This window comes from Takifugu flavidus, chromosome 10, assembly GCF_003711565.1.
Source record: "Takifugu flavidus isolate HTHZ2018 chromosome 10, ASM371156v2, whole genome shotgun sequence".
Classification (NCBI taxonomy): Eukaryota; Metazoa; Chordata; class Actinopteri; order Tetraodontiformes; family Tetraodontidae; genus Takifugu; species Takifugu flavidus.
The window spans coordinates 12,869,674-12,896,617 of NC_079529.1; the positions used below are offsets into that span (position 1 = coordinate 12,869,674).

The 26,944-nt window shown below is 47.9% G+C and overlaps 1 protein-coding gene across 6 annotated transcripts; it reads right to left on the bottom strand.

Moving 5' to 3' along the window:
* Positions 1 to 161: 161 nt before the first annotated feature.
* znf385d (zinc finger protein 385D) lies at positions 162 to 24,173 on the bottom strand. 6 transcript variants are annotated; one of them, XR_008952330.1, is made up of 9 exons: positions 23,962 to 24,170; positions 20,720 to 20,862; positions 12,263 to 12,370; positions 10,959 to 11,127; positions 7,075 to 7,389; positions 3,069 to 3,247; positions 1,749 to 1,850; positions 538 to 1,129; positions 162 to 301 (listed from the first exon to the last, which is right to left on the bottom strand). XR_008952330.1 is itself a non-coding variant. In XM_057045110.1 (8 exons), exons 1-8 carry the CDS (start codon positions 23,969 to 23,971, stop codon positions 878 to 880), a joined length of 1,278 nt encoding a protein of 425 aa, XP_056901090.1. In that variant the 5' UTR covers positions 23,972 to 24,170; the 3' UTR covers positions 162 to 877. The 6 variants fall into 6 exon arrangements, 4 of the variants coding, with proteins under 4 accessions (XP_056901090.1, XP_056901093.1, XP_056901092.1 ...); XR_008952329.1 differs by having other exon boundaries at positions 162 to 346; XM_057045110.1 differs by having other exon boundaries at positions 162 to 1,129.
* Between the last annotated feature and the right edge of the window lie 2,771 nt (positions 24,174 to 26,944).

Genomic DNA, 26,944 nt, shown 5'->3' on the forward strand with positions numbered 1-26,944 from the left:
CCCCCGGGGGGCAGGGGTTGACCTGCTTTAGATGTCCCAAAGCTGGACAGAGGGACGGACGGACAAATACCTGCGCTCATTTGACGCACTGTTGAAATCAGTCCTCCACGCGTGGCAAGGAGTGAACGTCCTGACGCACCACGCGGGACAAAAGCCAGAGATTTGACAAATTAAGAATAGCTTTATTTGAAATTGTTCCATTTATACACACTGACAACAGCACGCGACCCTCTGTGGCTCCTCAGGGGTGGAGACACGTCTGGTGGACACGTCTGTTTCCATTTAACCACAGACGGTAGAACTATAGAGAACAAAACAGGATCACTGACGTCGTCGGTCTCAGCATCTGTCGTGAGGAACCACACTGTAAATGGGTTTCTGGTGCAGGAACATATAGAGTTGTGAGGACATTAGCACACATTCAATTTTCACTCACACACACACACACACGACACCGTATCCATAGCACACATTCTAGCTTCTAATGTGGACGTCGATAGAGGAAGAGTTAAAGTGCAAACAGACGGGGAGGAGGACCTTCATCAGGAGCGTCACAGTCATCTTCCTCTAAAGCATCGTGATCCCTTCGTCAGTGGAAACGTTGCATGGTGGGATCATCTTCCTGCATAGTTCAGAGGATCAGTCTTATTATTGCAGTACCATGTAGGTCCATGTGTGGGGTCTGAGTAGCTGTCACTGGTTCCAGTATGGCATAGGAAACGGGAATACTGGGAACATTGTGCCTCGCAGCAGGCTGGTTTAGCTTTAAAGGTAGGAGGATCCACACGAGGAGAGGAACCCAGGACGATGGCGGTCCTGGGGTGGAGATGTCCTCCTTGGCCTAGACGATGGAGCATAACCTCCTGAGTCAAACTGGTCAGTATGGGGAGAATAAGACCTGTGGGTGGGAGGTCCTGACGGGCCCCGGGGCGGGCCGGAGCAGCGCCGCAGACAGGGTCTGCGTCTGAAAGAGGGCGGGGCTTGGCGCGGGGCTCGTGGCGTGGCCCGTGCGGTGCGTGACGGAGCCGCTCATGGCGGCGGCGGCCACCGCCATGGCGGCCAGGTGAGCGGGTAGGATCTGAGCGGGTAGCGGCTGACACTGAAGCTCTTTACCCAGCGTTAGCTTGATCTGACGGAGACACAGACGAAACACAGTCAACACAGACAAACGCAGGAGAACTGTAGGGACAACAGTTCCTGGAGCAGAGGCACCTTCGACAAACACCTGAGACATCGTCTGTGTCTGCAGGACGGCAGAGGTGGACAGAGAAAACACGTGATATCTTTTGGTTCCTGGAGCGTCAGCGAGCAAAAGAACCCTCTTTTCCTCTTCTTAGAACATTCCATGAGCTTTGGCAGACAAAATAAGCTGAATGTGAGCCTTTCCTCGCCACGTTAACGCTAGCTGAATGCTAACGCTAGCTAAATGCTAACGCTAGCTGAATGCTAACGCTAGCTGCACGTTAACGCTAGCTGCACGTTAGCTTTGGTCTCAGAAACGCTGCAGCTCTGAAGGTGCGTCACTTGGATTTGTGTTGACACGATAAGAGGACAGTCAAAGGGTTTAATGCGCTCTGCATCAGGCAGAAGCAGGCAGAGCAGAAACAGACAGTAAATGAGAGTAAAGAGCGTCTCGATGTATCCGTCTCTGAAAGGGACCAAAGAACCCACAACGAGGACAGAGCGGACACAGGTGACAGCAGGACTTGTGTAATAAGACGGGAGCCGCCAGCAGGCTGGACACTTACCGGCTGTTTGCTCTGGCCTTTCTGTGTTTTGGTGTAGGGGCTGTATTTTTGTTTGGCCGGTTTCCCCGCTGCTCTGTCTTTATGTCTCCGGCTGCTGATGTGCTGAAACGGAGACATCAGACAGTCATTTATCAGGCGATCTCAGCTGTCCACTGTTCCCAGTATCACCACTGGTCAGTGCCTTCCTCAGTAACACACATTCACATTCAGAGGAGCAGGATGTTCCACGTGGTTCTGGAGAGACAGTTATTGGGACCGTAACGACACTGACGTGGGACTAACAGGAAGTCCGTCTCCAGGGACGACCTTGATACACATTTACTGATGATTGGCGAATCAAGCTGGGAATGTAGGTTTGATAGCTGCTCTCCTAAATTACTGGTCAAGGGGCTGCGTTGATCTGGTCCCCATTCAAACCATCCAGTGACTTTATGGTTGGATTTATGAGGGACCAGCTGTGGTGCTGGAGCCCAGCGGAGCCAGGGAACACAAAACTGGAGGTCAGGTGGAGGAAAAACGTCAAAATGAAAAAAGCAAACAATTGCCAAATGGAATTTCTAACAATAGAACATTGGAGTTTGCTCTTCTCCTGCCTGAGTTTAGCCAGTCAGTTCAGGACTGGATGGGTTTGGAGAGGCAGGGGCCACCAGAACCCGGGACCCCCGTTCCTCCATCCCAGCCGCCTGGAGACGGGCGTGTGCATGTGCTGAGGGCAGCAGGGAGTGTGGCTTCATGTCCCTCCCCAGTGAGCTCCTCGTTATTCACGCTGGATTTTCCTGCACAGGTCTCGGCATGAGAACTCTACAGGAAGCCGGTCTATTTTCAGCGAGCTTCACAGGTAGTTTAGAGTAAATCCTGCCGTGACTGCATCAAACGCTACGAGGAAAGAAGATTTGAAGAACGCCCCAGAGCAACAGAGAGGACGTTTGTTCCAGGAGGACTCTCAGCAGAGCCCTCCAGGACGCTGGAAATCGATGGGAGGCTAACAGACTTGGCTCTTGCTAGCATTCTTCGCTAATCTGATTTCCTTCACATTAGCCAGCGACCACTTTCCTGACTTGGATCAGGAGGAGCTTTGTTGGCTTTAAATCTGGGACAGAAACCTTCATGTATGATAAATCTTGTTTGGTTTTTTTTAGATCAAATCCAGCTGAGTTTGTCCTCCTTACTGGGACACTTTAAGACATTTCTGCCATATTTCTCCTCCAGTTTTAAAGGCAGTGACTTGTGTTATTATCTGAAATGATTTTTGTTATTTATTCACTTGTTTGTTTGTTTGTTTGAGCCTTTCGGGAGCATTTTGAGAAGCTTCTGTCCTACCTGTTTTAGCTGAGTGTCTGAGTTGACGTGCACGTCGCACGTCTCACAGTAGAACGTCTTGTTCTGCAGACCGCTGCTTTTGGTGGATGGAGCCAGTTTACTTTTGACCCCCGTCCTGGGGAAGGACTTGATGGAGCCCACCCCGGTCCTGGCCCCAAGCATGGTCTTGTGCTTCGTACCTGCAGGTGAAGCACATTGAGGACACTGAGACGACGCCGGCCTTGTGTCCATCTTGGGTAAAATGGTTGATGGTTATTAAATGATCATAATTCTGTTTTCTCCTGCATTAATTGATGCGGATAATCAGGAATTAGCTTGTATGATGGTGATTGGGCACTTTTACGATGTTCTCAAAACAGCATCAACTCTATTGGTAATCTGGCTTTGTGTCTCCTGTGTCCACTTCTGGTTAGTGGTGTGTTTCATCTGTATTCAGCTTGTCTCGTGTCTTTGTGGGTTTTTCCCAGTGTGCTCTCATGTCCCCTACCCCTCTCTCTCTCCTGTCCCCTACCTCTCTCTCTCTCCTGTCCCCTCTCTCTCTTCCTCACCTGTCCCCTACCCCTCTCTCTCTCTCTCCCTGTCTCCTCTCTCTCTTTCCTGTCCTCTCTCCTACCCCTCTCTCTCCTCTCCTATCCCCCCTCTCTCTCCTCACCTGTCCCCTACCCCTCTCTCTCTCCTGTCCTCTCTCCCTCTCTCTCCTCTACCCCCCTCTCTCTCTCCTACCCCCCCCTCTCTCTTCCTCACCTGTCCCCCTTCTCACTCCCTCTCCTGTCCCCTACCTCCCTCTATCTCTCTCCTGTCCCCCCTCTCACTGCCTCTCCTGCTGTGTGTAATTGGCTCCGCCTCTTCCTGCAGGTATTTAGTCCCACTTCTGCCTCCTGTCTGTGCTGGACAGAGGCCTAAATGTCACCCTTGTGTGTTTTCCCCTCATCTTTTATGGACCTCCTGTACTACTGACTCTCCATGGAAGCTCCTGAAAGTTTCCTGGTGTTTTGTTCAGGTTTTATCTGATCTTAACGTTCTGGTGTTTTTGCAGGAATGAATTATACCAAAGGGACGTGCATATAGACCATCTTAAGCTGTCACTGTTTTTGCAGTTTAAGTGGAAGAACAGGCCACTAAAAACCACATTGAACACATTCTGCGTTAAATCAGCGGTGTTCCAGTTGCTATGGAAACGGCGCAGCAAGGCCACTAAATGTCTGGCAGGCTTTCAAAAGGATGCAAATACAATCATAAAAATGTACAAAGTAACAGTTTATATGAGAGGTTGTCAGGATCAATCAGCCTGATTATTAGAACACCAAGTGCTTATTATATATTTATTATTATAGAGTTTTTTTTCCTCAAGAAAATTGTAATTTAATGTGTATTTATGTGTTGGTAGTCACTTTACCGAGTACACTGTACAGCCAGGAGTTTAAAAAATAACTTTAGAACTTATCTAGCAACTTATAAATCAGGAGCGGTAAAAATTGGATATTGGATATATTTGATTTTGGACAGACTCAGTAAAAAGTCAATAAAATGAGTGTGATGTCTAGATACATTTAAATATATTGTAATGTCCCAAAGAAACCCGCGAGGGTTATCTGAAAGCCTTTAACCAGCCCCTAACCAATCGTTATGGTGTCAGACTCCTGGTCCAAGAGGAGCCGCCAGGCCACAGGCCTGGTCCTGTGTGTCCCCTTCTTGGCATTCCTTACTGAGACACAGCTATCAGGACAGGACACCAGTGTTGCCATGGCACCTGGTCTGTGGACAGTTGTGAAGTTGGATACCTGCAGTTCCCCAATCAATCAATAGGCTAATTGACCTTCAGGTTGATGGAACGACAGTAGAGCACTGATAAGGGCCAGCACCTCCTGTTTTATGACACAGTGGTAGCATGTCTCAGTAGGACGGTCAGCACTGTTGAATGTTCCTACTGAGACATGTTACCACCCTGTCTCTCTTTTCTGTGCCCCCTTGTTCATGATGGAGCCATGACAGGAGTCGTATCTGCTCAGGTTGTTGAGGGAGCTGAGATCAATGCAGAAAGAAAATTGCATACTTTATTTACTATATTTTTCCTGGAACCGCTACCATTGGGACGGCCAGAATGACTCCTGCCTGGTCAACAGCTGCTTACCTGACCAGGGGATTATGTCATGGTGTCAACCCATCAGTTTTTCTTCCATTTCTCTTTTACCAAAAAAGCCTTATTTGGAATCTAACATTGGCTCTTGGCAGTTGTTCACTGCTCTGGGTGGTAGCACCATCACAGCGTGATTGACAAGGCACCCTGAGGGAGGGTGGTTGACTCAGCTGGACCTCAGGGAGCTGAGGGTACCTTTCACTGTATCAATCACGCAGCCGAGTGCCTTGATGTCCATCCCCCAGGGCTGAGAAGGAGATGGACCCTTCCCCTCCCACCATGGGAGCTTGTTCCCCTGCCGGGATGTACTTTAACACCAGCAGGGAGAAGGAAGCTTTCACATCTGTTCGTCCACTGATGCCATGTTCTCCATCCCCACCACAGTTACTGGGACAAACTAGTCGTTTACCACCTGGGTTCGGCCCACGGCAGAACTCTCAGACTGTTTTTTTTACGTTGGTCCAGCCCAAGTAGTTTCTTTACTTGGTTTGGACAGAACAGAGGCTTCAGCTTCTTCCCCACGTCATCTCCCTCAAGTCAGATTTCAGCCCCAGCACCTTCCTGCTTCACTGCCCTCCTCCCATTTAATCCACATGGGGGTCCTTCACCCTCATGTTGCTCGTGTTGGCTCCTTACTGTACTGAGGCTATGTGTCTAAAAAAACATGTGAAAACTTGACGTCACTCAAAAGAAAACGTGTCAGCTGATCTACTAAGACTGGGCTGTCCAATTAGCACCTTAATGAATATGGAATAAGGGCACTTCTGCTCGGGGGCGCAAAATACTGTGAAAAATGAAAAATGTTAGCTTGCGCAGTACGGTTTACTAAACCAGGGGATGTGGTCGCGCACGTCTGAGGGGCAGGTGCAGCTCCTGTTTTCTTTGTTTTCCCAACAGCGTTTTCTTTGGCACAGATGTGGCTCCATGTCGCATGTTCTTTATGATGTTTAGATTTCTCTGGAGATTACTTGGGTGTTCATGCCTCTGAAAGCTCTTCTAACGCCGTTCGAATTTCTCTTTTGCGTTTTTCGCTCTTCCTCATTTGAATACTGCTCCTCACACCTTTAGCCATTTGCACAATTTTCTTTTCTATATCAGGGCCTTAATCAAAGTACACTATTTGGAGTGGATATGGGTTTTTGCCCCAGTTGATGGGAGAATGTCCTCCTCCTTACCACTAGGTGGCGATGTGAGCCTTTTCGGCGGGTTGTTACGACCCCCCGTTCTGTCTTTTCTTCTCTTCCGTCATGTATTTTAAAATCTTCAGCTCCTTCAGCTGGGTTAGCATGAGCACTCTCCCATCCAAAAATGAGCGTTCCTGGGAGCTTTGACCATGTTGCTGCTCAGGTAGTCCTTGATGTTTTTGGGTCATGCGCCGGGTGGGGGTGGGGTGTGGGGGGTTGTGGCGCATGTGCACATGTGTTGTGTAGTTGGACTCTGATTTAGGTGTATACACGTTAAAAATGATTTCCAATCACATTTATGTCTGATTGTGACAACACTGATAGTTGGACTAACATGTCTATTGCGTGTACAAAAACACGCTTAATCTGACTATCAAGACATTAATCCTGTTTTTTGGTTGCCTTGTAAACGTACTGACGCTCGAGCCTCCCTTTCACACACATTCCCAAACATCCAGAAAATTCCAGAACTGCCTGCTAGAACACATCCAAACCAAATAAACTTCAACAAATCCAAACCAGGTGTCCCACAGAAATGTGTTATATGCGACACTCTAAATAATGAAACTGGGACATTTTCATTGACTTTAATCCTTCCATATAAGGAACGTGCCCAGAACTATAAATATCAGTGATATCAACACATCGCTTCATCTGTGCATGTGAGCGCCCACGTGTCTCTTACCACTATTGTGGGCTTCCAGCTGTGATGCTGAGTTGACGGCCACCTTGCACAGCGAGCAGTAGAGCAGACGGCGAGCCTTTTCCTCCTCTGTTTCTGCGTCTGTGGCCACCTTAGCTTCAGGTTCCTGGTCTGGTTCCGATGGGAGCTCTGGGGGTCTCTCTTCCTCCGCTTCGCCTGTGGAAGGCTCTGAGCGTGGAGCTGATGTGGTGAGAGGAGAGGCCAGGGGCGCTGGCGTCGATGAGGTCATCGATGATGCAGGCGGTTGTACCTCTTTGGGCAGGAGTGAAAGGATAAACGGTGCAGATCCTGATGAATCTGCAGAAGCAAAACAACCAAATCTGAGGTTTTTTTTTTTTTTTTAAAGTGATGGAAAATAAATAAAGGTGAGAATCATAAAACTCAACATTTCATCAATAGGTGAGGAATTCTTGTAATGTAAAATAGTTTGACAGTTAAAAATCAAATGAACTAACAGAAGGGAATGAATATACAGACGGTCCAAGTGGCATCCTGTTATAGAACAGACTAATTCTAATCCACTGTCAGTGCATCGATACAAATTGCTGGTTTCTTGGACATTTTGGGAACAAAACAGCAGTGGATCAATAAGTCTTAATCATAAAACATCAGAATATTGAGAGCTGCCGGTGCACTGAAGAAAAACATTACGTTCTGATCGATGCCAAAGCATCAGAGTTCTCTGTACTTCAGAGTCACAAAATGAAGATTAGCCGGCCAAGAGAGCAGATCAATACGGAATTAGGGAACTTTTGTAAGATCTCAGCCATCAGAGGAGACCTGCGAGCATCACCAGCTTCATTTCTGCTAAGAGTTTGAATCTTAGACCCAGCAGACATATTTTGTGCCTCTGGGCAGGTGTAAGTGGTCATAAATTAGATTGGATTCGAACAAGAATCTTAAGATCCTAAAAATCAACAACTCTTTAACCGAGCTGAAGGACTCATTGATCTGCTGCGCTGACATTTGTTTTAAATGACTGCAAATATCTGCAGGCTCGTTATTTCTTCTAAGGTTTTATTGCCTGAGAGCATCTGGTCCAGGAGTCTGCTGAACTGGGCTCGGGCCCCAGTTCTTTTTGTGCAGCCCCCCCCCCTCCCGTCACGGTGGGGGAAGGACTCCTCTGCTTCAACCTCATGCTCCAAAATCCACAGACCTCATGCTCCAAAATCAGCCTGAGAACTCCCCAAGACATGATAACGAGGGAATCGTGTCACTACGGTGCCTGATTTACATCCTACAAGCTGCCCTGTATCATAAAACAACCATCAGTGAAGAGGTCTCAGGTCATTCCAGTGTAATTCCCGAGGACTTCTAGCAGGCAGCTGACCCAGCACAGCCAGCGTCCTCCTCTCAGGGCTCCTCCTGAGGCTGGAGGGAAAATGAAGGTTGCAAACGGCAGAAATCCTGCCGAACAGGCCGCTTCAGTGGGACACAGACGGTGCGGCGTTGACCTGCCGGCTGGTTTACCCCAGAGTTTCTTCCACACTTGAGGAATTTTACAATAGAAAAATTGTTCTAAATTGCTGCGGAAGCAGAAGGTTGTCCAGTTTATAACCAATGAGGGGGTAAAACAAGGGCATGAATAGGTGCTGTGTGATGTCATCCATGTGACATTGTGCATGCGTGGCCATCTATCCTGGCGGCGTTATAAACCCATTTCATGTAGAGCGGGTGATTAAAGCGTCCTCAGCTGGCCGAGGATGCTATCTGCAAAACCTCCAGAAATCCATATTCCCAGTCTGGGGATGGACTGGCTCTGCGAGGTCCAGTTAAGAACTCAATCCCTTCTCATTAATGGGGTTAATGGCTGCGATCAATCCAAAGCAGGTATAGGAGGGGGTGGAGGGGGGCAGCCTGACAGCAAAGTCAAAGGAGGGAGAGAGAATCAGAGGAGAGGATAAGAAATGAGGACACAAAGAAACACGGAGCCGAGTAAAAGTTAAATGAAAGTTAGCCCGGAAAATAAAGCAAACCCTGAAGAACGAGGGGGGTAAAAGAGTGCGTAATTAAAGAGAACGAATTGGAGAGGTGGGAGTGAGGAAGACAAGGAGGGAGTCAGAACACCTTCTCAAGCGTTTCAGAGAGTCTCTCCATCAGGTAGAATCAGGGCTCCCCAGAGATCTGATTACCTTCCTCAATCAGGACACGTGAAGCTCTTTAATTAAAATGGCTGTCTCAGATTATGTGCTGACAAGAATGCCTTTGTGACTCCAAAGTTCTGTTGAATTCTCCCTCCGTTATTATCAGGACTGAACAAATGAGAAAAGAGTAATGAGCGAATGTTCCTGTAATAAAGGGTCGATAAGGCGTAAAAATAGCTCGCACAGGTATTCACAAGTGCCATGTTTGATATTTATGAGCAGCTGAAGAGACGGATTTGAATTCCCACCCCTTTTTTTTTCCACCTCAAAGGAAACGAATGAGCCCAGTTTCTGTCTGGGAGTTGGTGAAGACCCTCGATGCTGCCGCGCCAGCAGAGGTAGGACTATTTAGAGCCCAGGGGCGTGTCCCCCCGTCCAACTGTCCTCACCAAGCGCAGGGGTTTGTGGGCATCCAAGGAGCAAGAAGTGGGGTGGTTTAAGGAGGGCCCCCCCACAGCCCTGCTGGTTCTACAGCTGCTGTCAGAGGCTCCCTGACAATCTGCCCTTTAATAGCTAATACCAGGCTACATTTCCTGGAGCGCTGGAGTGGAACTGAGAGATGGCGCCTTGGGTCAACACTCACACACACACACACACACACACACACACACAGGCTGAGTCATCCACCTGACTTATGCTACATTGCTCATTCAGCTGTCAATCGTGAACGTTCAGATCTGATTTCAGGAAACACATTTTTGGAGGTTTGATGAATTTTCTCCACACCTGACATGAACAGCAGCATCACGGCGCTGAACCATGACAAGACCATAAGTGAGTGACATCAAAGTTCAGCATCGACACCTGCTGAACTTCTCATTTTGTCATGATCTGACAGTTGAGAAGATTATTATTCACCACCCAACACCAACCCAGGCCTTCTCAGGATTGAAGCCTGAATAATGTGTGTGTGTTCATGTGTTTCCTAATCATATGTTTGAGGCTGTGTTGGAGTTGGAGTTGGAGTGTGTGCAATATTGGTCCTTCAGAGAAGACCGGTCCTGTTTATTCCCTTATATTTGCACTAAGGTGTCCCAGGCCATCACTTTAGAGCCAGAACCCCAAACTAATTATTCAGAAGTGAAGGCAGGAATAAAAGCTTCCCAAAGGAGGCATCATCAGCACTAAAGCAGAGAGGAGGGGGCCGCACATGTTCAGGCGTCATCTTCATGACAACAGACATTATTTTTGGATTTTAAACGTTGGCCCGAGGTGAGAAAACTTGAACAACGAGAATATTTCCCTTCCCTGCTCCATCCTGAGAGCTGTAAATCCCAGAGAACATCATCTATAATAACCCCCCCGCCCCCCCAAACCAGAGTCAGATGCTTGGGTGAAGCTCTGAGATTAATATGATTAATTTCTGTCACAATCAGTCACATCGCTTCATTATTTGTTTGCTCAGCTGCAAATCCAGAACCCAGTTTTTGGAAGGGAAGTAAATTCCTGTTTAGTGAGTTACCGAGGTTGTGTCTGGCTCCGGGCTGATGCACGCCGCTCTGCAGCTCTACAAACTCAGGGTGAGAGGAGCTGTTTGGCAGCCAGCCACTGGCTCGTATCATCAACCAAGGGTGCGGTCCAGCAACCGAGTGATCACATTCTGGGTGAGATACCGCTAACATTCCAAAAAGGTGTCTTTGCTGGGTCTAACACTCATTTCTCAAAGCAAAACGGCAATAAGGGGAGGGAAGAGGGGAAAATCTGGGGAAGAGAAATACAAACCTGCCCCCTCAGGAGAGTCCGTGAGCTGAGAGCTGCTGTTGCTCTTGGTGATCTCCAGGTTGGTAGAGTCCTCAGTGACCCCTGAGCCTTTGAGCTTACTCTTTGGAGCGTCCAGGGCCTTTAACTTCTTGGCATGTTTGGTGCCTTTGAGGTGGGCCAACGCTTGGCTCTGTCGCAAGAAACAGTGAGATCAGCAACAAAACCAGAGGAACACGGAGGGAGGGAACCTGCTCAGGCTGCTCACTCCTAAAACTAAATCAAAAGTGTGTGATGGGCACACGCGTGTCTCTGAGCAGTCTCGCTGTGGCCAGCTCAGCTCCACCACAGAGGGGGACAAATGTCCCCACTTCCTTCTGGAAACCTTCAGCTTCCTGGCTGTGAGGTCAGGTGACACACACATTCAGGGAGGGGGGGTGTGTCCCTGATTTGAACTTCACCATCATCAACAACCACATCTGAAGGGTTTGGCCGTTTGAGGAACCCCGCCACAGTCACTGACGCTCAGCTTCACTCGCCACGCACGGTTGGGTTCAGCAGAACCATCCAGCAGAGCAGATGTGGGACAAACTGGGAAGTTGGGACTCCAAAAGCAGAACAACTATCACAAGCTAATGGGACTCCAGCTGTTTGGTGACAGAGGAGAAAACTGCTGTAATTCAAAACAGGAACCAAATATTACGCTGCAAAATAGCAAAAGCTAAAAGTGATCATCGTCTGGGTTTAAATAAACACATATTATTGGAGTAATGAGATTCAGAGCTGGTTACACCCAGTTCTCATTAGTTTACATCCTTATCTTTGATCTAAGGGGCTTCAGCAGCTTTACGTCAGAAACTAAAACCTAAAATCCTCTCGCTGTTTCAGGTTCTTCTATGCTTCAGATGTGCTTTGTAATGTAAATATATGCCTGCTTCTTTGTGAAATTGGATCTGAAATAATGTCATGATGTCAGCGATGATGTCAGCGATGGCCTCAGGACGAGCAGAACTTTGGCGCCTGGCGAAGCTGAACTGTTTGTAAAATGTCAGCCCTCATTTGATTCCAGCAGATGGAGACACCTGGATGGTTTTTAGTGTTTATTAAATCTATATTTACATCCATGTCTAGCTGTGCAGCACTTCTTCAACCATGGATCGTGTCCAACATGCTTTATAGAGGCACAGGTCGTCCCGTGAAGTCCTCCTGGACCTTGTTTCCTGTTCTTTGGTAGAGCAGCAGCCCTGACACCACGGTTCCGTTGTGGGTTCATCTGACTGCTGTTTGTGTTGCTTTTTCTCTGACCTGCAGCAGAGAACTCTGCTCACCTGTGAGTTGAACCGCATTTGGCAAACACCGCAGGAAGCGTGCTTCCTCTTTGTGGCAGGTGGGAGTCCAAGGGTGTGATGGAGGATGGCTTTCTGCACGGGGTCCATCTGGAGGATGAACAAGCCCAGAAAAACCCAGTTAAGAGCAACCTGTAAATCAGCTTGGCTCTCGCGTCCGTTCGTGTTCTCCAAAGAGACGAACCCGCTGAAACGTCAACAAATCAATATTAATTCCCCTGAGTTACACACGGAACAAGTCACGCAGCAAGGAACCTAAGGTGTTGTTACTATGGTAACAATAATCAGTCATTCCAAAGTCCAGAACCTCTCAACCAGATCTTTAAACACACACCGGGAAAAGGGTTTCATTAGGTGATAAAACATGTTTCGGCTTCAGTTCTGGGGTCTTCCATTAATGCCCCTGTTCATTATCACACTCACAACATTGAATAAAGCCTCTGCACTCAGACGTAACACGTTCCGCTGTCTTCTCATGGAGGTTTTGCGGATATATTTTGTCGCCTTCTAATCATACCAAAGTTGCTGATGGGTTTTGAACTCCTCTAAAAGTGCGTGGGTTGTAATTGCAGCTTGCATCACGCGCTTGGCTGTCTCACTGCCGTGCGCTTTACTCATTAGTTGTGTTTCCATCTAAACAGTTTGAAGCATTAACACGTTCAACAGTGCTAAAGCTGACTTACTGGATTTCTACTTTTAATTGTCCTCAGAGGAAACAGAATGGCTCAGCCTCTCCAAACACTTGACAGAAATACTCTGAAAAGCTAGTTCTGCTCTTTTCCCTTTTCAAAGATTTACATAGAAGCTTAATTGATAGTTTGTCAGGGAGTAGCTACAGGAGTTTCTTTTCAAATGGAAACTATTTCAGGCAGTTTGGAGGAGACTGAAGAGGCTGATGAGGTCAGGTCGGACGTCCTCCAAGTCCCAAGATACCCTGGCGGATATGAACGAACCCCCACGATGGACAAATTCCCTCTAAAGGACTCCCGGCTGGAAAAACGCTGAGCTCGATGGTGGAGCTGTGAACCGTGGGCAGCTGTTTGTGACTGAGCGAGCTTCAGAAGTGAGGGCAGATGAATGGAATTAAGGCCCGGTCTAACTGTGGTTTACGCCCGGGGACAAGTCACGGAAGCATTCTTCTCACACACAACTGAACCACATTAAGAAGTAGAAGGAGACACGAGCAGGCCTGTAGGAGAGGGGCTGATGGATGCCAACGGTCACTGTTACACTTGAATTTCCACTTTAATGTTGAGATCAACGGAAGATGGCGATGCTGTTTCCCAGGGATCCTCGTCCCAACGTGATACAGCCGAGATTGCTCAAGACGCCGCAAAGCAGCCGTGGCGAGTCGGGACAGTTAGAATAGGATAGAATTATAGATTATGGGATAGTTGAGGCATCAGCCCAATCCAGTCAACAAGGATACATTAAGCTTTAATGGAGAACACTTTTGTAGCAAGTGTTCCTTGAGTGAAATGTTCATAATATATAGCCGCTATCAAACTGCAGCTGCAGGATCAGCTGATGTCACATCAGCACTTCTGAGCGGCCAGATGAACATCTGCGTCTGATCTGCTGCTGATTGTTTTGCCGCGCAGCAGTGAGCCAAAGCAGAAGACTCTATCGCAGAGATGGAGACGGTGCCCACGTCCTCCAATGAAGCACGAGGAAAGCAGCGTCGCGCAACCTTCCACCCTAATGCCTTCTAGAAATGAGCAGGAGAGCGACAAAGCCCAGACTGAGCGAGGTCGGCTCATGTTTGGAGGGGAAAACGGGTCCAGTGGTCCAAGACTCTGGTGCCAGTTCAAACATCTGGGCCATGAGAGAAGAGATGACCTCTTCCTTGAAACATGCGCCGGGCTGGAGACAAGACAGCTCCCCCTCACCACCACACACACGCTGTCAAGTAAAGCTCTGCTCATGAGGCCAGAAAAAGGAGACGTTTCTGCACATTTGCTTCTCATTAATCACTGAACATAACCCCCCCCCCTACCCTTGTTACTGAATTCCCCACAACAAAGTTTCTCCTCCTATTTTGCGTCATTCCACGTGTCTTTAAAGAACCCCCCCCATCACTTCTCAGGTCTTTAGTGCTGATGTGCAGAGAGCAGCTGGAGGGCCACAGACGGGTTATTCCCCGAGCTGCGCTGCCATCAGCCACCCACCGAGCCACGCCGACACCACGTGAGCCACGTCTGCCAGGGGTGGCAAATGTAGCATGACAAACACGCATAATCCATGTGGAAAGGCACGGAGCAAACACCCACACATGTCAGCAAGCATCACACGGAGCGGTTTTAACAACACTCGGTCTCAGCCGTGCACCAGAAAGTCAAAAAAGAAGGCATCATGTCGTCTTTCCCTTCAACAGGAGATGGGGGGGGGGGGGGGGGGGGGGATTCGCCTTTCAATGGTCAGATTCCAGCAACGACAGGCGCCACTCATCCAGCTCAACTCTGCTGCGAAAGAGAAACATCACACGTGAGCAGAGAGCAGATGGAGTTTTCACAGGGAACTGATGGTTTTACAAAGGAAAAAACCTGTAGATTTGGATGGAACGTCTGCAGAAAAGTCATTTTAAGAATGACGGGGAGTGAAAAACACCCAGAAACAGGTGCTGAGACGCAGAGGGTGAAGAAACACTGAGCTCTATTCCGTGTGTGTGTGTGTGTGTGTGTGTGTGTGTGTGTGATAGGAGGATGAGCATAAGAACTTGTGTTGAACATCTGTTGAATTGTTAATTCTGCGGTAAATTCATGAGATGTCTCTTGATCCTGTTTGCTCCCTAATTGTTTCCCTTCATCGGGCTGGCTGCCACTGACGTCAGCAGACAGGGATTAAAACAGGTCCTGCTCCTGTCCAAAGATCCCTCCATCTCAGTCAGGTTCCTCCACTCAGCACCATCACAGGAGAAGCCCTTGATGAACTCAGGCCTGAGGGCAAATGTTGTCTCAGACACGTCCCACAAACGTGGGGGGGCTGTTTTGTGTGCATCAGAATGAAGGTTTCATTAAACACAACAATGTTCCAGTTAATCAGTTGTTGGTTTAATTCCACCGCCTGGGCTTCGTGTCTGGAAAAGCTGTAGCTCACATGGAGAATTTCCTGGACGCTGCAGCTGTTGAAATATGGACCTTTCAAGACAGAAGAGATTTGGCCAAAGTCTTCACTTGGACAGTAGGTAAATGCTTTAGAATGAGACACGGGCCTGTTGGACATGAGTGAAGTCTGCAACAGGGTTCATGTGAGACTTCTGCTGGTCCTGGACCTTCGTCCCACCCTCATCTGGCCGACCCCCCCCCCCTTCCTTTCACCTGAATTGAAGCTCTCCTTGTTTGTGTCACGGTTGCATTGTTTGTGTTCCGTTTCACACGTGCACCATTATACAGTAGAACATCCAGGTTCAGGTCCACCAGCTGCTGCAGCTGTGTTCTCCCAGGGTTCTGGCTGCGATGCCATCACAGTGTGCACAAACAAAGCTGTTTGCACGAGTGCTCTAATCTGAGCAACCTGATGTTTGACACTTCATTTGACCCAGACAACCCAAACTCGCCTCATTATCCCCTGCAAATGTCAGGCGGCACGCCGTGCCTCCACTTACACCGGTGAGCCAGCAGATGAGCGGGACCGTGTCCAGGGTTCACCAGGAGTGGTTCTGTCCCCATTAGGTCCTGTTACCACCAGTGTATTTCTGGGTGGGTGCAGCCTGATGGAGAGGTTGGTTATTGCTCGTTATTTCAAAAACCGCAATGAAAAGATGCAGTTTAATAAGCGGCAGGCTCGGTTCTGCTTTGTTCTTGGATGGAGCTGCTAAGTGTCAACATAATATTCACACATATTTCTAGCATTAGCTAACCTCTGGGCCATAGTTACTGCTGTTAGTCATCATTAAAGCTCGGCTTAACAAAGGTAAAATAACGTCCGCTGAGAATGACTGCTGGGTTTCTGCTTTAAAGTGGGTGAATTCAGACTAAAGGTGATGTGAAGGGGCTGAGGAATTAACTGTGTGATGGAACAACTTCTATAAAGTCTACAGGACATAAGGATGGCTGGTTAATGAGCTCCATCTCCAATGCTGAGGTCTGAATGCTCTATTCATCACCAGCCTCACTGCTGTTAAAGTGGGATAAATGACCTGTCAGGTGGAATCCTCCCCTATATGTCTCCCAGTTACACGAGTCAGCCAGTGTTCAACAGACATGGAAGGAGGAAAAAATTAGCAAGTCAGATTCCACACAGGGCAGAAAATGGCTGCTCGCTGACTTTTAATGAACAAATGAAAAAAGGTGTTTTGGTTAAAAAAAAACAAAAAAAGACAATTTCATGTATAATATATTGTATGGAGAAATGAATCTTGGATGAAGTGAAATCAAAAGTCGAGCCAGAGTTTAAAGGTGAACAATTCCATCCTGCATCAGAGCGATTTGATTTTGGTCTCAAATCATCGGCGTCTCCTCCTGATCGGCTAGCTGCCCCTGGAGATTCTGAGGAAAAGCCTGGTCTCTGGAGACAACAGGGGGGTCGTAGACATCAAAAAACCACTGGAGGGGGCGCAGGCGGCAAACCGAAACATAACAAACCCGGTTCCAGTCAATCACTGGCCAGATGGTTGGGGAGGGGGTGGGGCTTACTCACTGAACAGTTGGAGTTAGCGTAGCCAACTTAGCGGTGATAGCGTAGCTCAGATCTGCTTGTGACTTCAATGCGTGTACATGAGTTACCTAAGGTTGTGGGGGGGCACCTTTAAAACTTTTGAATGGGACTTTAGTTCATGGCACAGATTAATAAAAGCAAAGACAAAAAGATAAATGTCATGATATTCAACCGTGAATATTAAACACAGCCTTGGTAATGAGAGAGCACCTACAGGAGGGAGGGCAGGGGGGGTTATTGGATTGCGCAAATCAATGACCTCATAGAAAAATGCATGAGCCACCTGAAATTAATGAGTTTTACCAATGCAGCACACACCCAGAAGAGCTTGGAGTCCTATATTCTAATCCTGCATCTGCTGAGCAAGCTTCTGCGATGTTCCATCACCTCACTGATTCTCTTATTTCTGAGCTTTCCAGCTTCTCAGCTCCTCATTACAGGACACTTCTGAAAAGTTCCACAGGCTTTTTCTGTCAGCCAACTTTCTCCAGCTCCTCAAATAATGCCCCCTGCTTCATATAAACCACCTTACAACCCCCCTCAAGCTGTGGGACAATTCTAAACCATCCGCCGGTCTTCCTGTTGCCGCCTGTTGTGCATTTGCTAACAAGGAAACACCTGATTCGTGCTCCTGCTTACAGGAATCAGCCAGGTTTCCGTCAAAGTCCAGAGAGCATGGTGCTCTGACTCTGGCCCACGACCAAAAGCTTCCTCCACGCTTCAGAGTTCGACCCCAGATTCTCTGAGCACCTTTGAGAGCCAGAGCCCATGTGCTGAAACCACTGTATCACGGCGGTTTACAGGAGGAACACGCAGTTGTTTCACACTCAGCACCTTCATCAAAACCCTCCTCAGCTCCATCCACGAGCGGCGAGCTGACAGACACATCAGCGCGGGGGAGGGGGCTCGGGAAGCCGAGAACATGAGTGAACTAAAGGGGTGATTGGAGCCAGACGTGCGCTGCACTCTGCATGATGGACCTCTGGCTTCCATCAGCCCTCCCCGACTGTTGGGCCTTCCAACCTCCCACGAGAACGCAATTTATAGAGTCCTTTAACCTCGACGTGCAACTCAAATGGAAGTCTTTAAAGCTGATGGATGCACTTTAAAAACATATTTGTTGCATTTAAACCAGCAACTTTGACCATTTCAGATATCCTGAGCTAAAAGCAAGTCTCCTCTCTACATTAATGGTGGGAACACTTTCAGTTTCATCTCATCCGTTCATGCTGTCACTCACCGTTCCACACCACGCCTCCCCAACACACACACGCGCACACACACACCAGATCAGGCGCATAAAACTAAATGTGAAAAAGTAAAGTGAAGAAAAGTTTTGAAGATACAAGATACAGAACTGTAAAAACAAAAAACAATATTGAAAATGGAAAAAATGCAACACCTGGCAGTATTGCACCGTCAAACCCATTTCAAATGTTACTTTTTGATTTAATTTGACCCTTTTCAGCCCTGACTCGGCTCCATAATTTACCCGGCAATAGTGCTGCAGGACAACAGAGCAATTTCCCAGCATGAACATCAGCAGCAAATGTCGATAAATCGTTGTCCTGATTACTCTACAGAGGAAAATGGAGTTTATATTGTTTCAGACAGAAGAACATATAAGCTCCCAGCTGGGAAGATCTAATTTAGAGACACAAACCCAAACCCAGACACACATCCGCCGCTGAGCCTCACACTCTCCCCCCTCTCTCTGCTCTTGTTTATTACACTCCAAAACTCACCTCTTCTGCTTCTCAACAGTCGCGTCCAATGTTGGATGGAGGACAAAGAGTAAAATATGGTTGCTTCAAAACAAAAATCACCATAAACAGAATGAAAAGAATCACCCAGCAATCATGGGCTGCTTCATTCTTTGAGTTTGTACACAGCGGAGGCTTGTCAAGGTCGACATTGTCAACGAGAACTAGTTTACATTCGATTTGACCTGGTTAAACATGAACTAAATGAATGAAGCCTCGGCCTCGATGATCCTGTGGAGAGTTTAAAGGACAAAACAAGTCTTGGAATTAGAAGGTGCGCTTCCATCACTGTGGCCCCACAAAGCTCGACTCCACCAGTTGGGGCCCTTGGGGCGTCCCACCGTCACTCCCACAAACTCACTTGGTGATTGGTGGATCGGAGGAGGGCGGGGCCACAGTGGGCGGGGCTACAGACCCAAACACCTAATGTGAACATCATTTAGACTCTAAATGTATCTGCTTAGCTTTGGATATTCTGGCTGGTCAACTACTGTTAGTGATATAAGTATTGTAAGTAGTGGCTCCTTTATGGGGAACAGTCACAACTGTTCTCGTCATCAATTAAAACTCTCAGAGCAAATCCTGTTCACAATAGTCTCCTCTGCATGTCCTTTATATTCTCCAAGGACGAGACTCGAAATGGAAACAAATTCTTATGAGTAAAGCAGTGCAGAACTTTTTTGGAGTTTCTGACATTCTCATCTTGTCTTTCTAAAAGTTTCTATTTCCCTGGTGTGTAGCTAAGAGCAGGAGGTGTCGTGTCAAGATCTGGTCAAGCCACATTTTTGTTGGTTTTTCTCAGAGAAAGAAAATAAAATTTGGCTGATGCTTCTTTGACCCTGGAGGTAAAAAACATTTGTCTGAGCCAGAAAGAATCGGCACCAACGTGAGGCGTCGCCTTCAGCTCTTCGCCACGCAGGTGTTGGTATAAACACACCTGTGTGTGTGTGTTATTCATAATACTATAAGATTAAGGTCTCTGTCAGTGGTGTGAAAAGATCTTCTGATCTCTTAAGAAGAAGACATGATCAAAACCTTATGGCACATCAGCAACATCTGACCTCAGCTCAGCAGAATCCAGTTGAACGTTTATGTTAAAGGCGTAAAAGCTCTTGTTAAAGGTGAAGGAATCCAAACACACAACCAAGAGATGCTCCAGAGTAGGTCAGCCCAGTTCACTCCAAATTTAGCCAAGTCTTGTTTATGTGTGTGTGTGTGTGTGTGTGTTGTGTGTGTGTGTGTGTGTGTGTGTGTGTGTGTGTGTGTGTGTGTGTGTGTCTGCTCTGTGTCTTCATATCTCTGATCTGTAATTGAAGAGCAGACACTAACAGCTTCTTCCGCCTCTGTTTTTTCTAGAATCGTTGAATTTTCCCGATGACCTTGAGGATTCCCTCAAGGTCATGTTTACACGCATTAATTACTTTCAAAGGGGAGATCAATAAATCTGTGTGAGTGTTGGTGAGTGCTCCAGGTGAAGCCATGTGTGTGTGTGTGTGTGTGTGTGTGGATGAAAGAGTCAGTAGAGGAAGGGCAGGCGAAGCAGGAACATCAGCTTTTATGGCTGCTGCTTACACACCAGTTAAGCTGTGCTTCTATTTATAGATTCCTTAAATAACTCTGTCAACTCACTTTTTCACACAGGTCCGTGCAGGTTTGGGGTTTTACCCCCTTTTTGCGTTACTTGTGTTTCCCTTTCTAATATTTAGCTTGAGCATCTGATTCTTCCTCCTTTTTTTGTCTCAGTGTGTGTTCATTATTACACACACTCAGAAAGAGGAACATTCCAAAGACAAATATAACCAGATATTCCTCTGCTACTTAATCCTGATAGAAGATGTCGACACCTTCTCCACGAAACTGGTCTGAGCAGCAAATCAAAACAGATGAGCCAAGCTGCTCTGGCTAAAACACTCACTGTTAAAACAGTTGGACCATAAAACTGGAAGTGAAGCAGGTTTTTCAGCTGTGCCATCACTGATCAGCACTCGGGGAAACAGGCGGCATCACCTGCAGGTCTTACCGCGCTGAATCCAGGGAGGAGACGCACCACTGAGGTGGTATCCAAGGGAAACGGGAGGAAGGCTTTCATCCTCAGCGATGGAGGTACAGCAGCCATGGTGGGGCGCACGAGAGCAGGCGTCAGGCTGTTCTCACACGTGTGACCTGTGGAGGTGACACCAGCCGGTCAGCAGCAAGCATTAAGAAGCATAAAACAGTGTCACACACGTGCAAATCTGTTTGGAACTGAATCCACGAAGATAACGAGAAGTCGGGGGTGTTGTGGAAGAGAAGCAGAGCAGCGTCTCCAGGATTTGGACTGTTCCAACACAAATCAGGCGTCCCGTCTCTGCATGTACGGGTTTCACTTTACTCTAGTATCCTGTGAAGACTGCTCCCCCCCATCCCAACCTCATATATTATATTAATGTGTTTTGGTTTTTTATGCCAGCGTAGAGGTCCAAGATTTAACCAATATTAACAGAAGCCACATGTTGGATGCCGCAGCCGTGACACAACTCATTTAACCCCAAATTGGCTGCATTCATTTAATAAAGGAACTAGCAGAGAACAAATATTCTCCCTGTCCTCGCTCACGTCTGATTTAACTTTAACTGATTCAACTGCTGCTCTCTGCCTTCTTCCCTCTCATGTTCTGTCAGCAGCAGACCAACGTCTCAGGCCCATTTCAGACCTCCCCTCAACCTGACTGTGTATCACAGGGCTCCAGCAGCTCATAGGTGACAGCCGTCGCTCTGGGAGACCGGACCTGCGTTAAGCTGCTGAAGTGAGTTAATATTTGGATCTGTGCTGGCAGAGCGGGCGTAGCAGTACCTCCTGTGATGTACGACGCCCTCAGAGGATCGTTATAAACTACTGAAAGACCAGGAATGTATTTAAAGGTCTGCGGCTTGTTTTCTTTCCATATTTCTGTCAGCAACAGGCACAACGGTGATTAATGTCAACGTTAAAGGCAGGTTAACACAACCATAAATGAACCGCTGACCTTCAGGCACAAGAGTTCCACAACTTCATTTGAACTTTGAGCACAAAAGCCCTTCGCATGTGGACAGTGAGCTGGCTGAGATGGATGATCCAGGCTGGAGACCTGCAGATTTGAAGTGTGGACGTCCAGGAACACCAACATGGGCTCATTAACCGCAGCTCCATGTGCTCTGGATCTTTTCTGCTGGAATCTACTTTCGCCTTTTTCACCACTCCAAATCATTATTCTGTCTGAAGCTTCTTGTAGGACAAAAATAGGCGATATTGGGTTCAAATTCAGAGCGGAAGGAGGATAAGATAACGCAGTGTGCCGAAAACATGAAATAAAAGTTAATGTAGCTCCACGTCTGTCTGCTGCGGAACGGAGCAGCAGCTCAGCTCTCAAGGCCGGGGCCAGTACATGAATGTGAATGGAAATGATTTAACGGGCCAAAAAAGCAATTAATGGAGCTTGTCTTGCAAATTAAAAGAGCTGGAGGGCTGAATATTGTGACAGACATTTTTTGTTAATGAAATTAGCAGCAGCCAGTGGTCACACTGGACCTGCAGCTTCTGGAGGCTTCTGCTGCTGAACCAGTCAGGGTGAGGAACTGAGATGAAATCTGACTTCACTGCTCTTTGTTTATGTCTCCCCTCTGAGGCTGTGTTTAACGACGCATCACCACAGCAGGAGCCTTCACAGCCACGCGTGTGCGCACGAGTCTGTGTGTGTGTGTGTGGGAGGGGGGGGGCTCTATCCTGATGTGCCTCCGCTCCACTCCTGAAATCTATACCTCTCTGCGCTCGGGCATTTTTCACTCCTGTTGAGTGAAGACGAGCGAGTAAAAAGCCGCGAGGACGCTGAGTGGCATTAAAAATGAATCTTTTATCCATCTTCCCGTCTCCTGTTAGCACGCCGGACCTGCTGCGCTGCTGACGACATCTGGCGGAGTCAGAGAGAGCCTTGAAAAAGCAACTTTCCTTTTCACACACACTAAAGTCACTTCTATGCCGATGACTTCTTTGATGTGTCCAAAGTGGACCTCAGCTCTCCGTTTGAGGACCGTGTTCCAACTGCAGAACTCCAAGACTCACTTCATTTCTCAGAGCTCCGTAAAACTCACCAACTGCACGTATGCGAGTGCACGCTGCTTCAGATTAGCAGAGCAAAGCTGCCTCCGCCCTCATGACAGCAACTTCGAAACAAACACAGCTGTTTCTGAACCACATCCAACAATGGCTTCCCATGCACTCTGACCTCTGGACGTCTCACTGCTGTCCAACATGGTCCACAGCAGCTTGTCCAGGCTGGAGGCTCCTCAGGACCTGTTAGCCTGCTGACAGAGGTTTCACCAACTGCAGCATTGTCCCATGACTTTCATATCAAAACTGTAATCAGATTAAGCAAAGGTATCTATGTTTAATCTGATTAACCATATCACCCCGCTCAGCGAGGCCACAATGTCGGATGCCTTCGAAGTGAACGTCCACAGATCATCATGTTACGTTACGTTACGTTACGTTACGTTACGTTACGTTACGTTGCGTTGTGTTGTGTTGTAATTTACCACACACTCGACATTCATAAACTCTGTGCACGTCACTCAGGACCCAAGCGAGACATTTGACTGTTTTCCGTGTTTTACAGTAAAAGCTCAAAGCAGCACTTCCATCCCATCATTCCTGCCTGGGTTATTATCAGGGCAGGGAGCCAAATTCCTAACTGGTAATATCAGTAGTGGATTCCTCTGTCTCTGCCGCTGACAGCTCATTTATTCAGCAGCTCACATTTCTCCTCTTCTCTCTGTCCTTCTCCTTCTTCTTCATGTATCATAACAAGAGAAAGTTCCTCCACAAACGAGCCTCCGTAAATCTGATTGGTTTAATCTGGGATTGAAGCCATGAGAGGAGCCTTGATGGGAAGAGCTTCCCTTTAATTCCTCTTGAGCCGTCTACAAGCCTCAAACCTTAGAGCCCAAACAGAGAGTGAAGTGACTCTCGACTGTAAAATGGCCCAAAGTCAGAGGACGTTGTCCAGAGAGCAGGAGGACGGAGGGGACGGGGACGCGTGCTCCCTCATCACGTATGATCGGACCTCACACACAAACACAGAGGAGTGTGCGTAAGTTCACACTTTCCCCCTTTACAGAAACCTCAACAGCTTCTCTTTATTTATTTATGGATTCACAACCAGCCAAAGTGCACAGATTTGCCCATGTGCACGTGCAAACACGTGCGTGTGCACACACACAGACATACACACAAATGATTAAAACTCACCAAAAAACATGCTGCTCTCTTTCGCTGCTCGGGCTCGGTGCTGAATGTCTTCTCTGATGACACAGTGTGTGTGTCGGCGGTCATGTCGTGCACACTCCTCAGCTGAGTGTGTGTGTACGTGCGCGGTTGTTCAGTCCAACAAGCAGCCAGTCTGCACGCCAGCCTCTGCACAATGCTGCTGTCTAAAGACCTCTGGATCTGTCTCCCCTATCTCATCCCCTCCCTTCCTGTATAGAGCGCTCTCCCCCTCCCTCCTTCCCTCTCTCTCTCCCTCCCCCCTCTCTCTCTCTCCCTCCCTCCCTCCCTCCCTCCCTCCCTCCCTCCCTCCCTCCCCCCTCTCTCTCTCCTTCCCCATTTCCCTCTCTTTCTCTCCCCATCCCTTCCATCTCCCTCCTTCCTCTCTCTCTTTCTCCCCTCCCCCTCTCTCTCCCTCCCTCCCCCCTCTCTCTCCCTCCTTCTTCCATCTCTCTCCCTATTTCCCTTTGGTTTTTGGGCAGGTGTTTTTAGGCAGACTGTTCTCATCAAATGTCTCAGTGTTTAATCCAAGTCTCTCTCTCTTAATCTCCCCCTTCATCTGTCTTTTCGCCAAATTTATTTCTTTATCTCTCCTTTTTGTTTCTATTTATTCTGCCATTCCACTTAGCTCTCCTGATTCTTTCTGTCTCCTGTCTTCCAGGCTTCCAGGTTCCCAGGAGGTATCCCAACCAGGGAGAGCTCAGACGTCCTACGAAGGACACTCATTTTGGCCACTTGTTTGCGTGATCTTGTTGTTTCCATCACTACTCACAGAAACATGTATTGACTGGTAAATCTTTGCCTTTTGGTTCAGCTCCTCTTTACCACAACAGACCGACTGGAAAGTCCACATTAGTGCTGTTGCTTCACTGATCCATCTGTCAATCTCTCCCTCAATGTATTCCTCACTGGGGACCCAAGATACATAAATTCCACTTGAGGGAGGCTGACATCCCTGACCCAGAAAGGATACTTCTCAATTTTCTGGCCAAGGACCTGTTTATTCTCATCCCAGTCGCCACACACTCAACTGTGAACTGGCCCATTAGAGTTGAAGATCATGGCCTGATGGAGCCGGCAGAACCTCGTCATCCTCAAAAAGCAGAAACTCAATCCTGAGGCCCCTGGACCCCCTCAACAACCAGACCACCCTAGAAACCCTCTGTGCCCGTCATCTCCTTTCCTCTCCTCTCCTCTCCTCTCCTCTCCTCTCCTCTCCTCTCCTCTCCTCTCCTCTCCTCTCCTCTCTCTCTACCCTCCCCCCATCAGCAGGAGGGTCCCCCTACATGTGCCTGGTCCTGCTCAAGGTTTCTTCCTGTTAAAGGGGAGTTTTTCCTTGCCACTGTTGCTTGTCTGGGGTCAGGCACTGGGGTCAGACACTGTGCAAAGACCAAACAGTCTGAATAAGGAAGTCCGGTACTCCATAGTCCCCCCACAGATGGCGGAACACCTTATCCAAGTCCACAAAACACATATAGACTGGTTAGGCAAATTACCATGATCCCTCAAGGACCCTGTGGAGTGTGTAAACCAGTCCACTGTTCCACAGCCAGGAAGAAAAAAACATTGGTCCTGTCGACATCAAGGTTTAACTACCAGGCAGATCCTCCTCTCCAGGACCCTTGAACAGACCTTACCAGGGAGGCTGAGGGGTGTGAGCCCCCTGTAGGTGCAACACTTACCCTGGTCCCCTCTCTTCAAGAGGACGAGCGCCACAGTTCTGGTACCTCAACAATGGAGGTAGAGCACAGGGTCCACTCGGTCTCAAGGTGTCCCTCCTCTCGCTGTACATGGGTGATTGCTGACAGATATGGGAGTGAAGCTCGTTCTGAGAGCTCCTATAGATGTTCCCACGAGACGCTCAGTCTATGTTTACCAGGCCTTGCCAGATTCCTCCCCCACCATCAGAGCCAACTCATAGTGTCACAATCCCAACAAAGATCTCAGACATTCTGAAGGCTCAGAATTAAAAAACAAAAAACTCCAACGAGATCAGTTCTTGACTGTGTGCAGCTCAAGAACTGGAAACAAGGAGCTTTGCATTCATTAGCAGGATTGAGTTTTGTATCTGCTGGTCTGACAGATGGAGACTCATCTGTGGGACGACCCACTCATGAGCAGCCCTTTGGTCATTTCTAGAAGATACACACACTAAAGTGCTCTGACTCTACCGGGTCCGTTTGACCTCATAGTTGAGTTCTGATTATTTATACAGAACCCCAAAACAGAGCTTAGTGGCCAAACAGCTGAACCAGTTTACTCTGTTTAAAGAAGAATAGTTGAGCTGGCAGCATTAGAGTTCTAAAGTAAACAGTTCCAGTCAGAGCGGATCCAAACTGGAGAGAAGAAACAAACTAATGAAATGCCTCTAGAAGAATAACAAGAAATCTGATAAAGGAGTCAATTAGACATTTAGAGGATGCAGAACAACCTGGTCCAGGGATGCCACCAGTCAGCAGATAGATGGGAAGCAAGACTTGAATGGGAAGGATGCAAATGTGGCCCCAACGAGCCAGAATGTGGGGGGAAGGACTGACTGACTGACTGACTGACTGACTGACTCTAATACCTGGTTTACATTACTCTTGTGCGCTTGCAAAGCTCTAAATGCCAGCTGGAGTGTTGAAGCCTTTTGTTGTCTCTCACATTCAAATCCTAATCAAATGCTCAACGTTTCAATGCAATTTGTCCCTTTTGCTGACTCAGCGGGGGCTCCGTTCACTCAGTGTTTACCAGGGGTATAATTGATGTCCTGCTGTTGTTAACCAGGCACCGAAGCAACAGACCCGAAACCTCCATTTAATGGTGTGAACGCGGTTAGATGTTGAACTGTGAGAGTTTCATCATCAGATATCTGATCCAGCATCTGTCACCTGTACCCTGATGGGATTGTGCATCTTCCTGGTGACACACATGTGTACAGATGTTTATATCCGGCCGGTCAGACCTGCGGAGGAACCATGAAAGA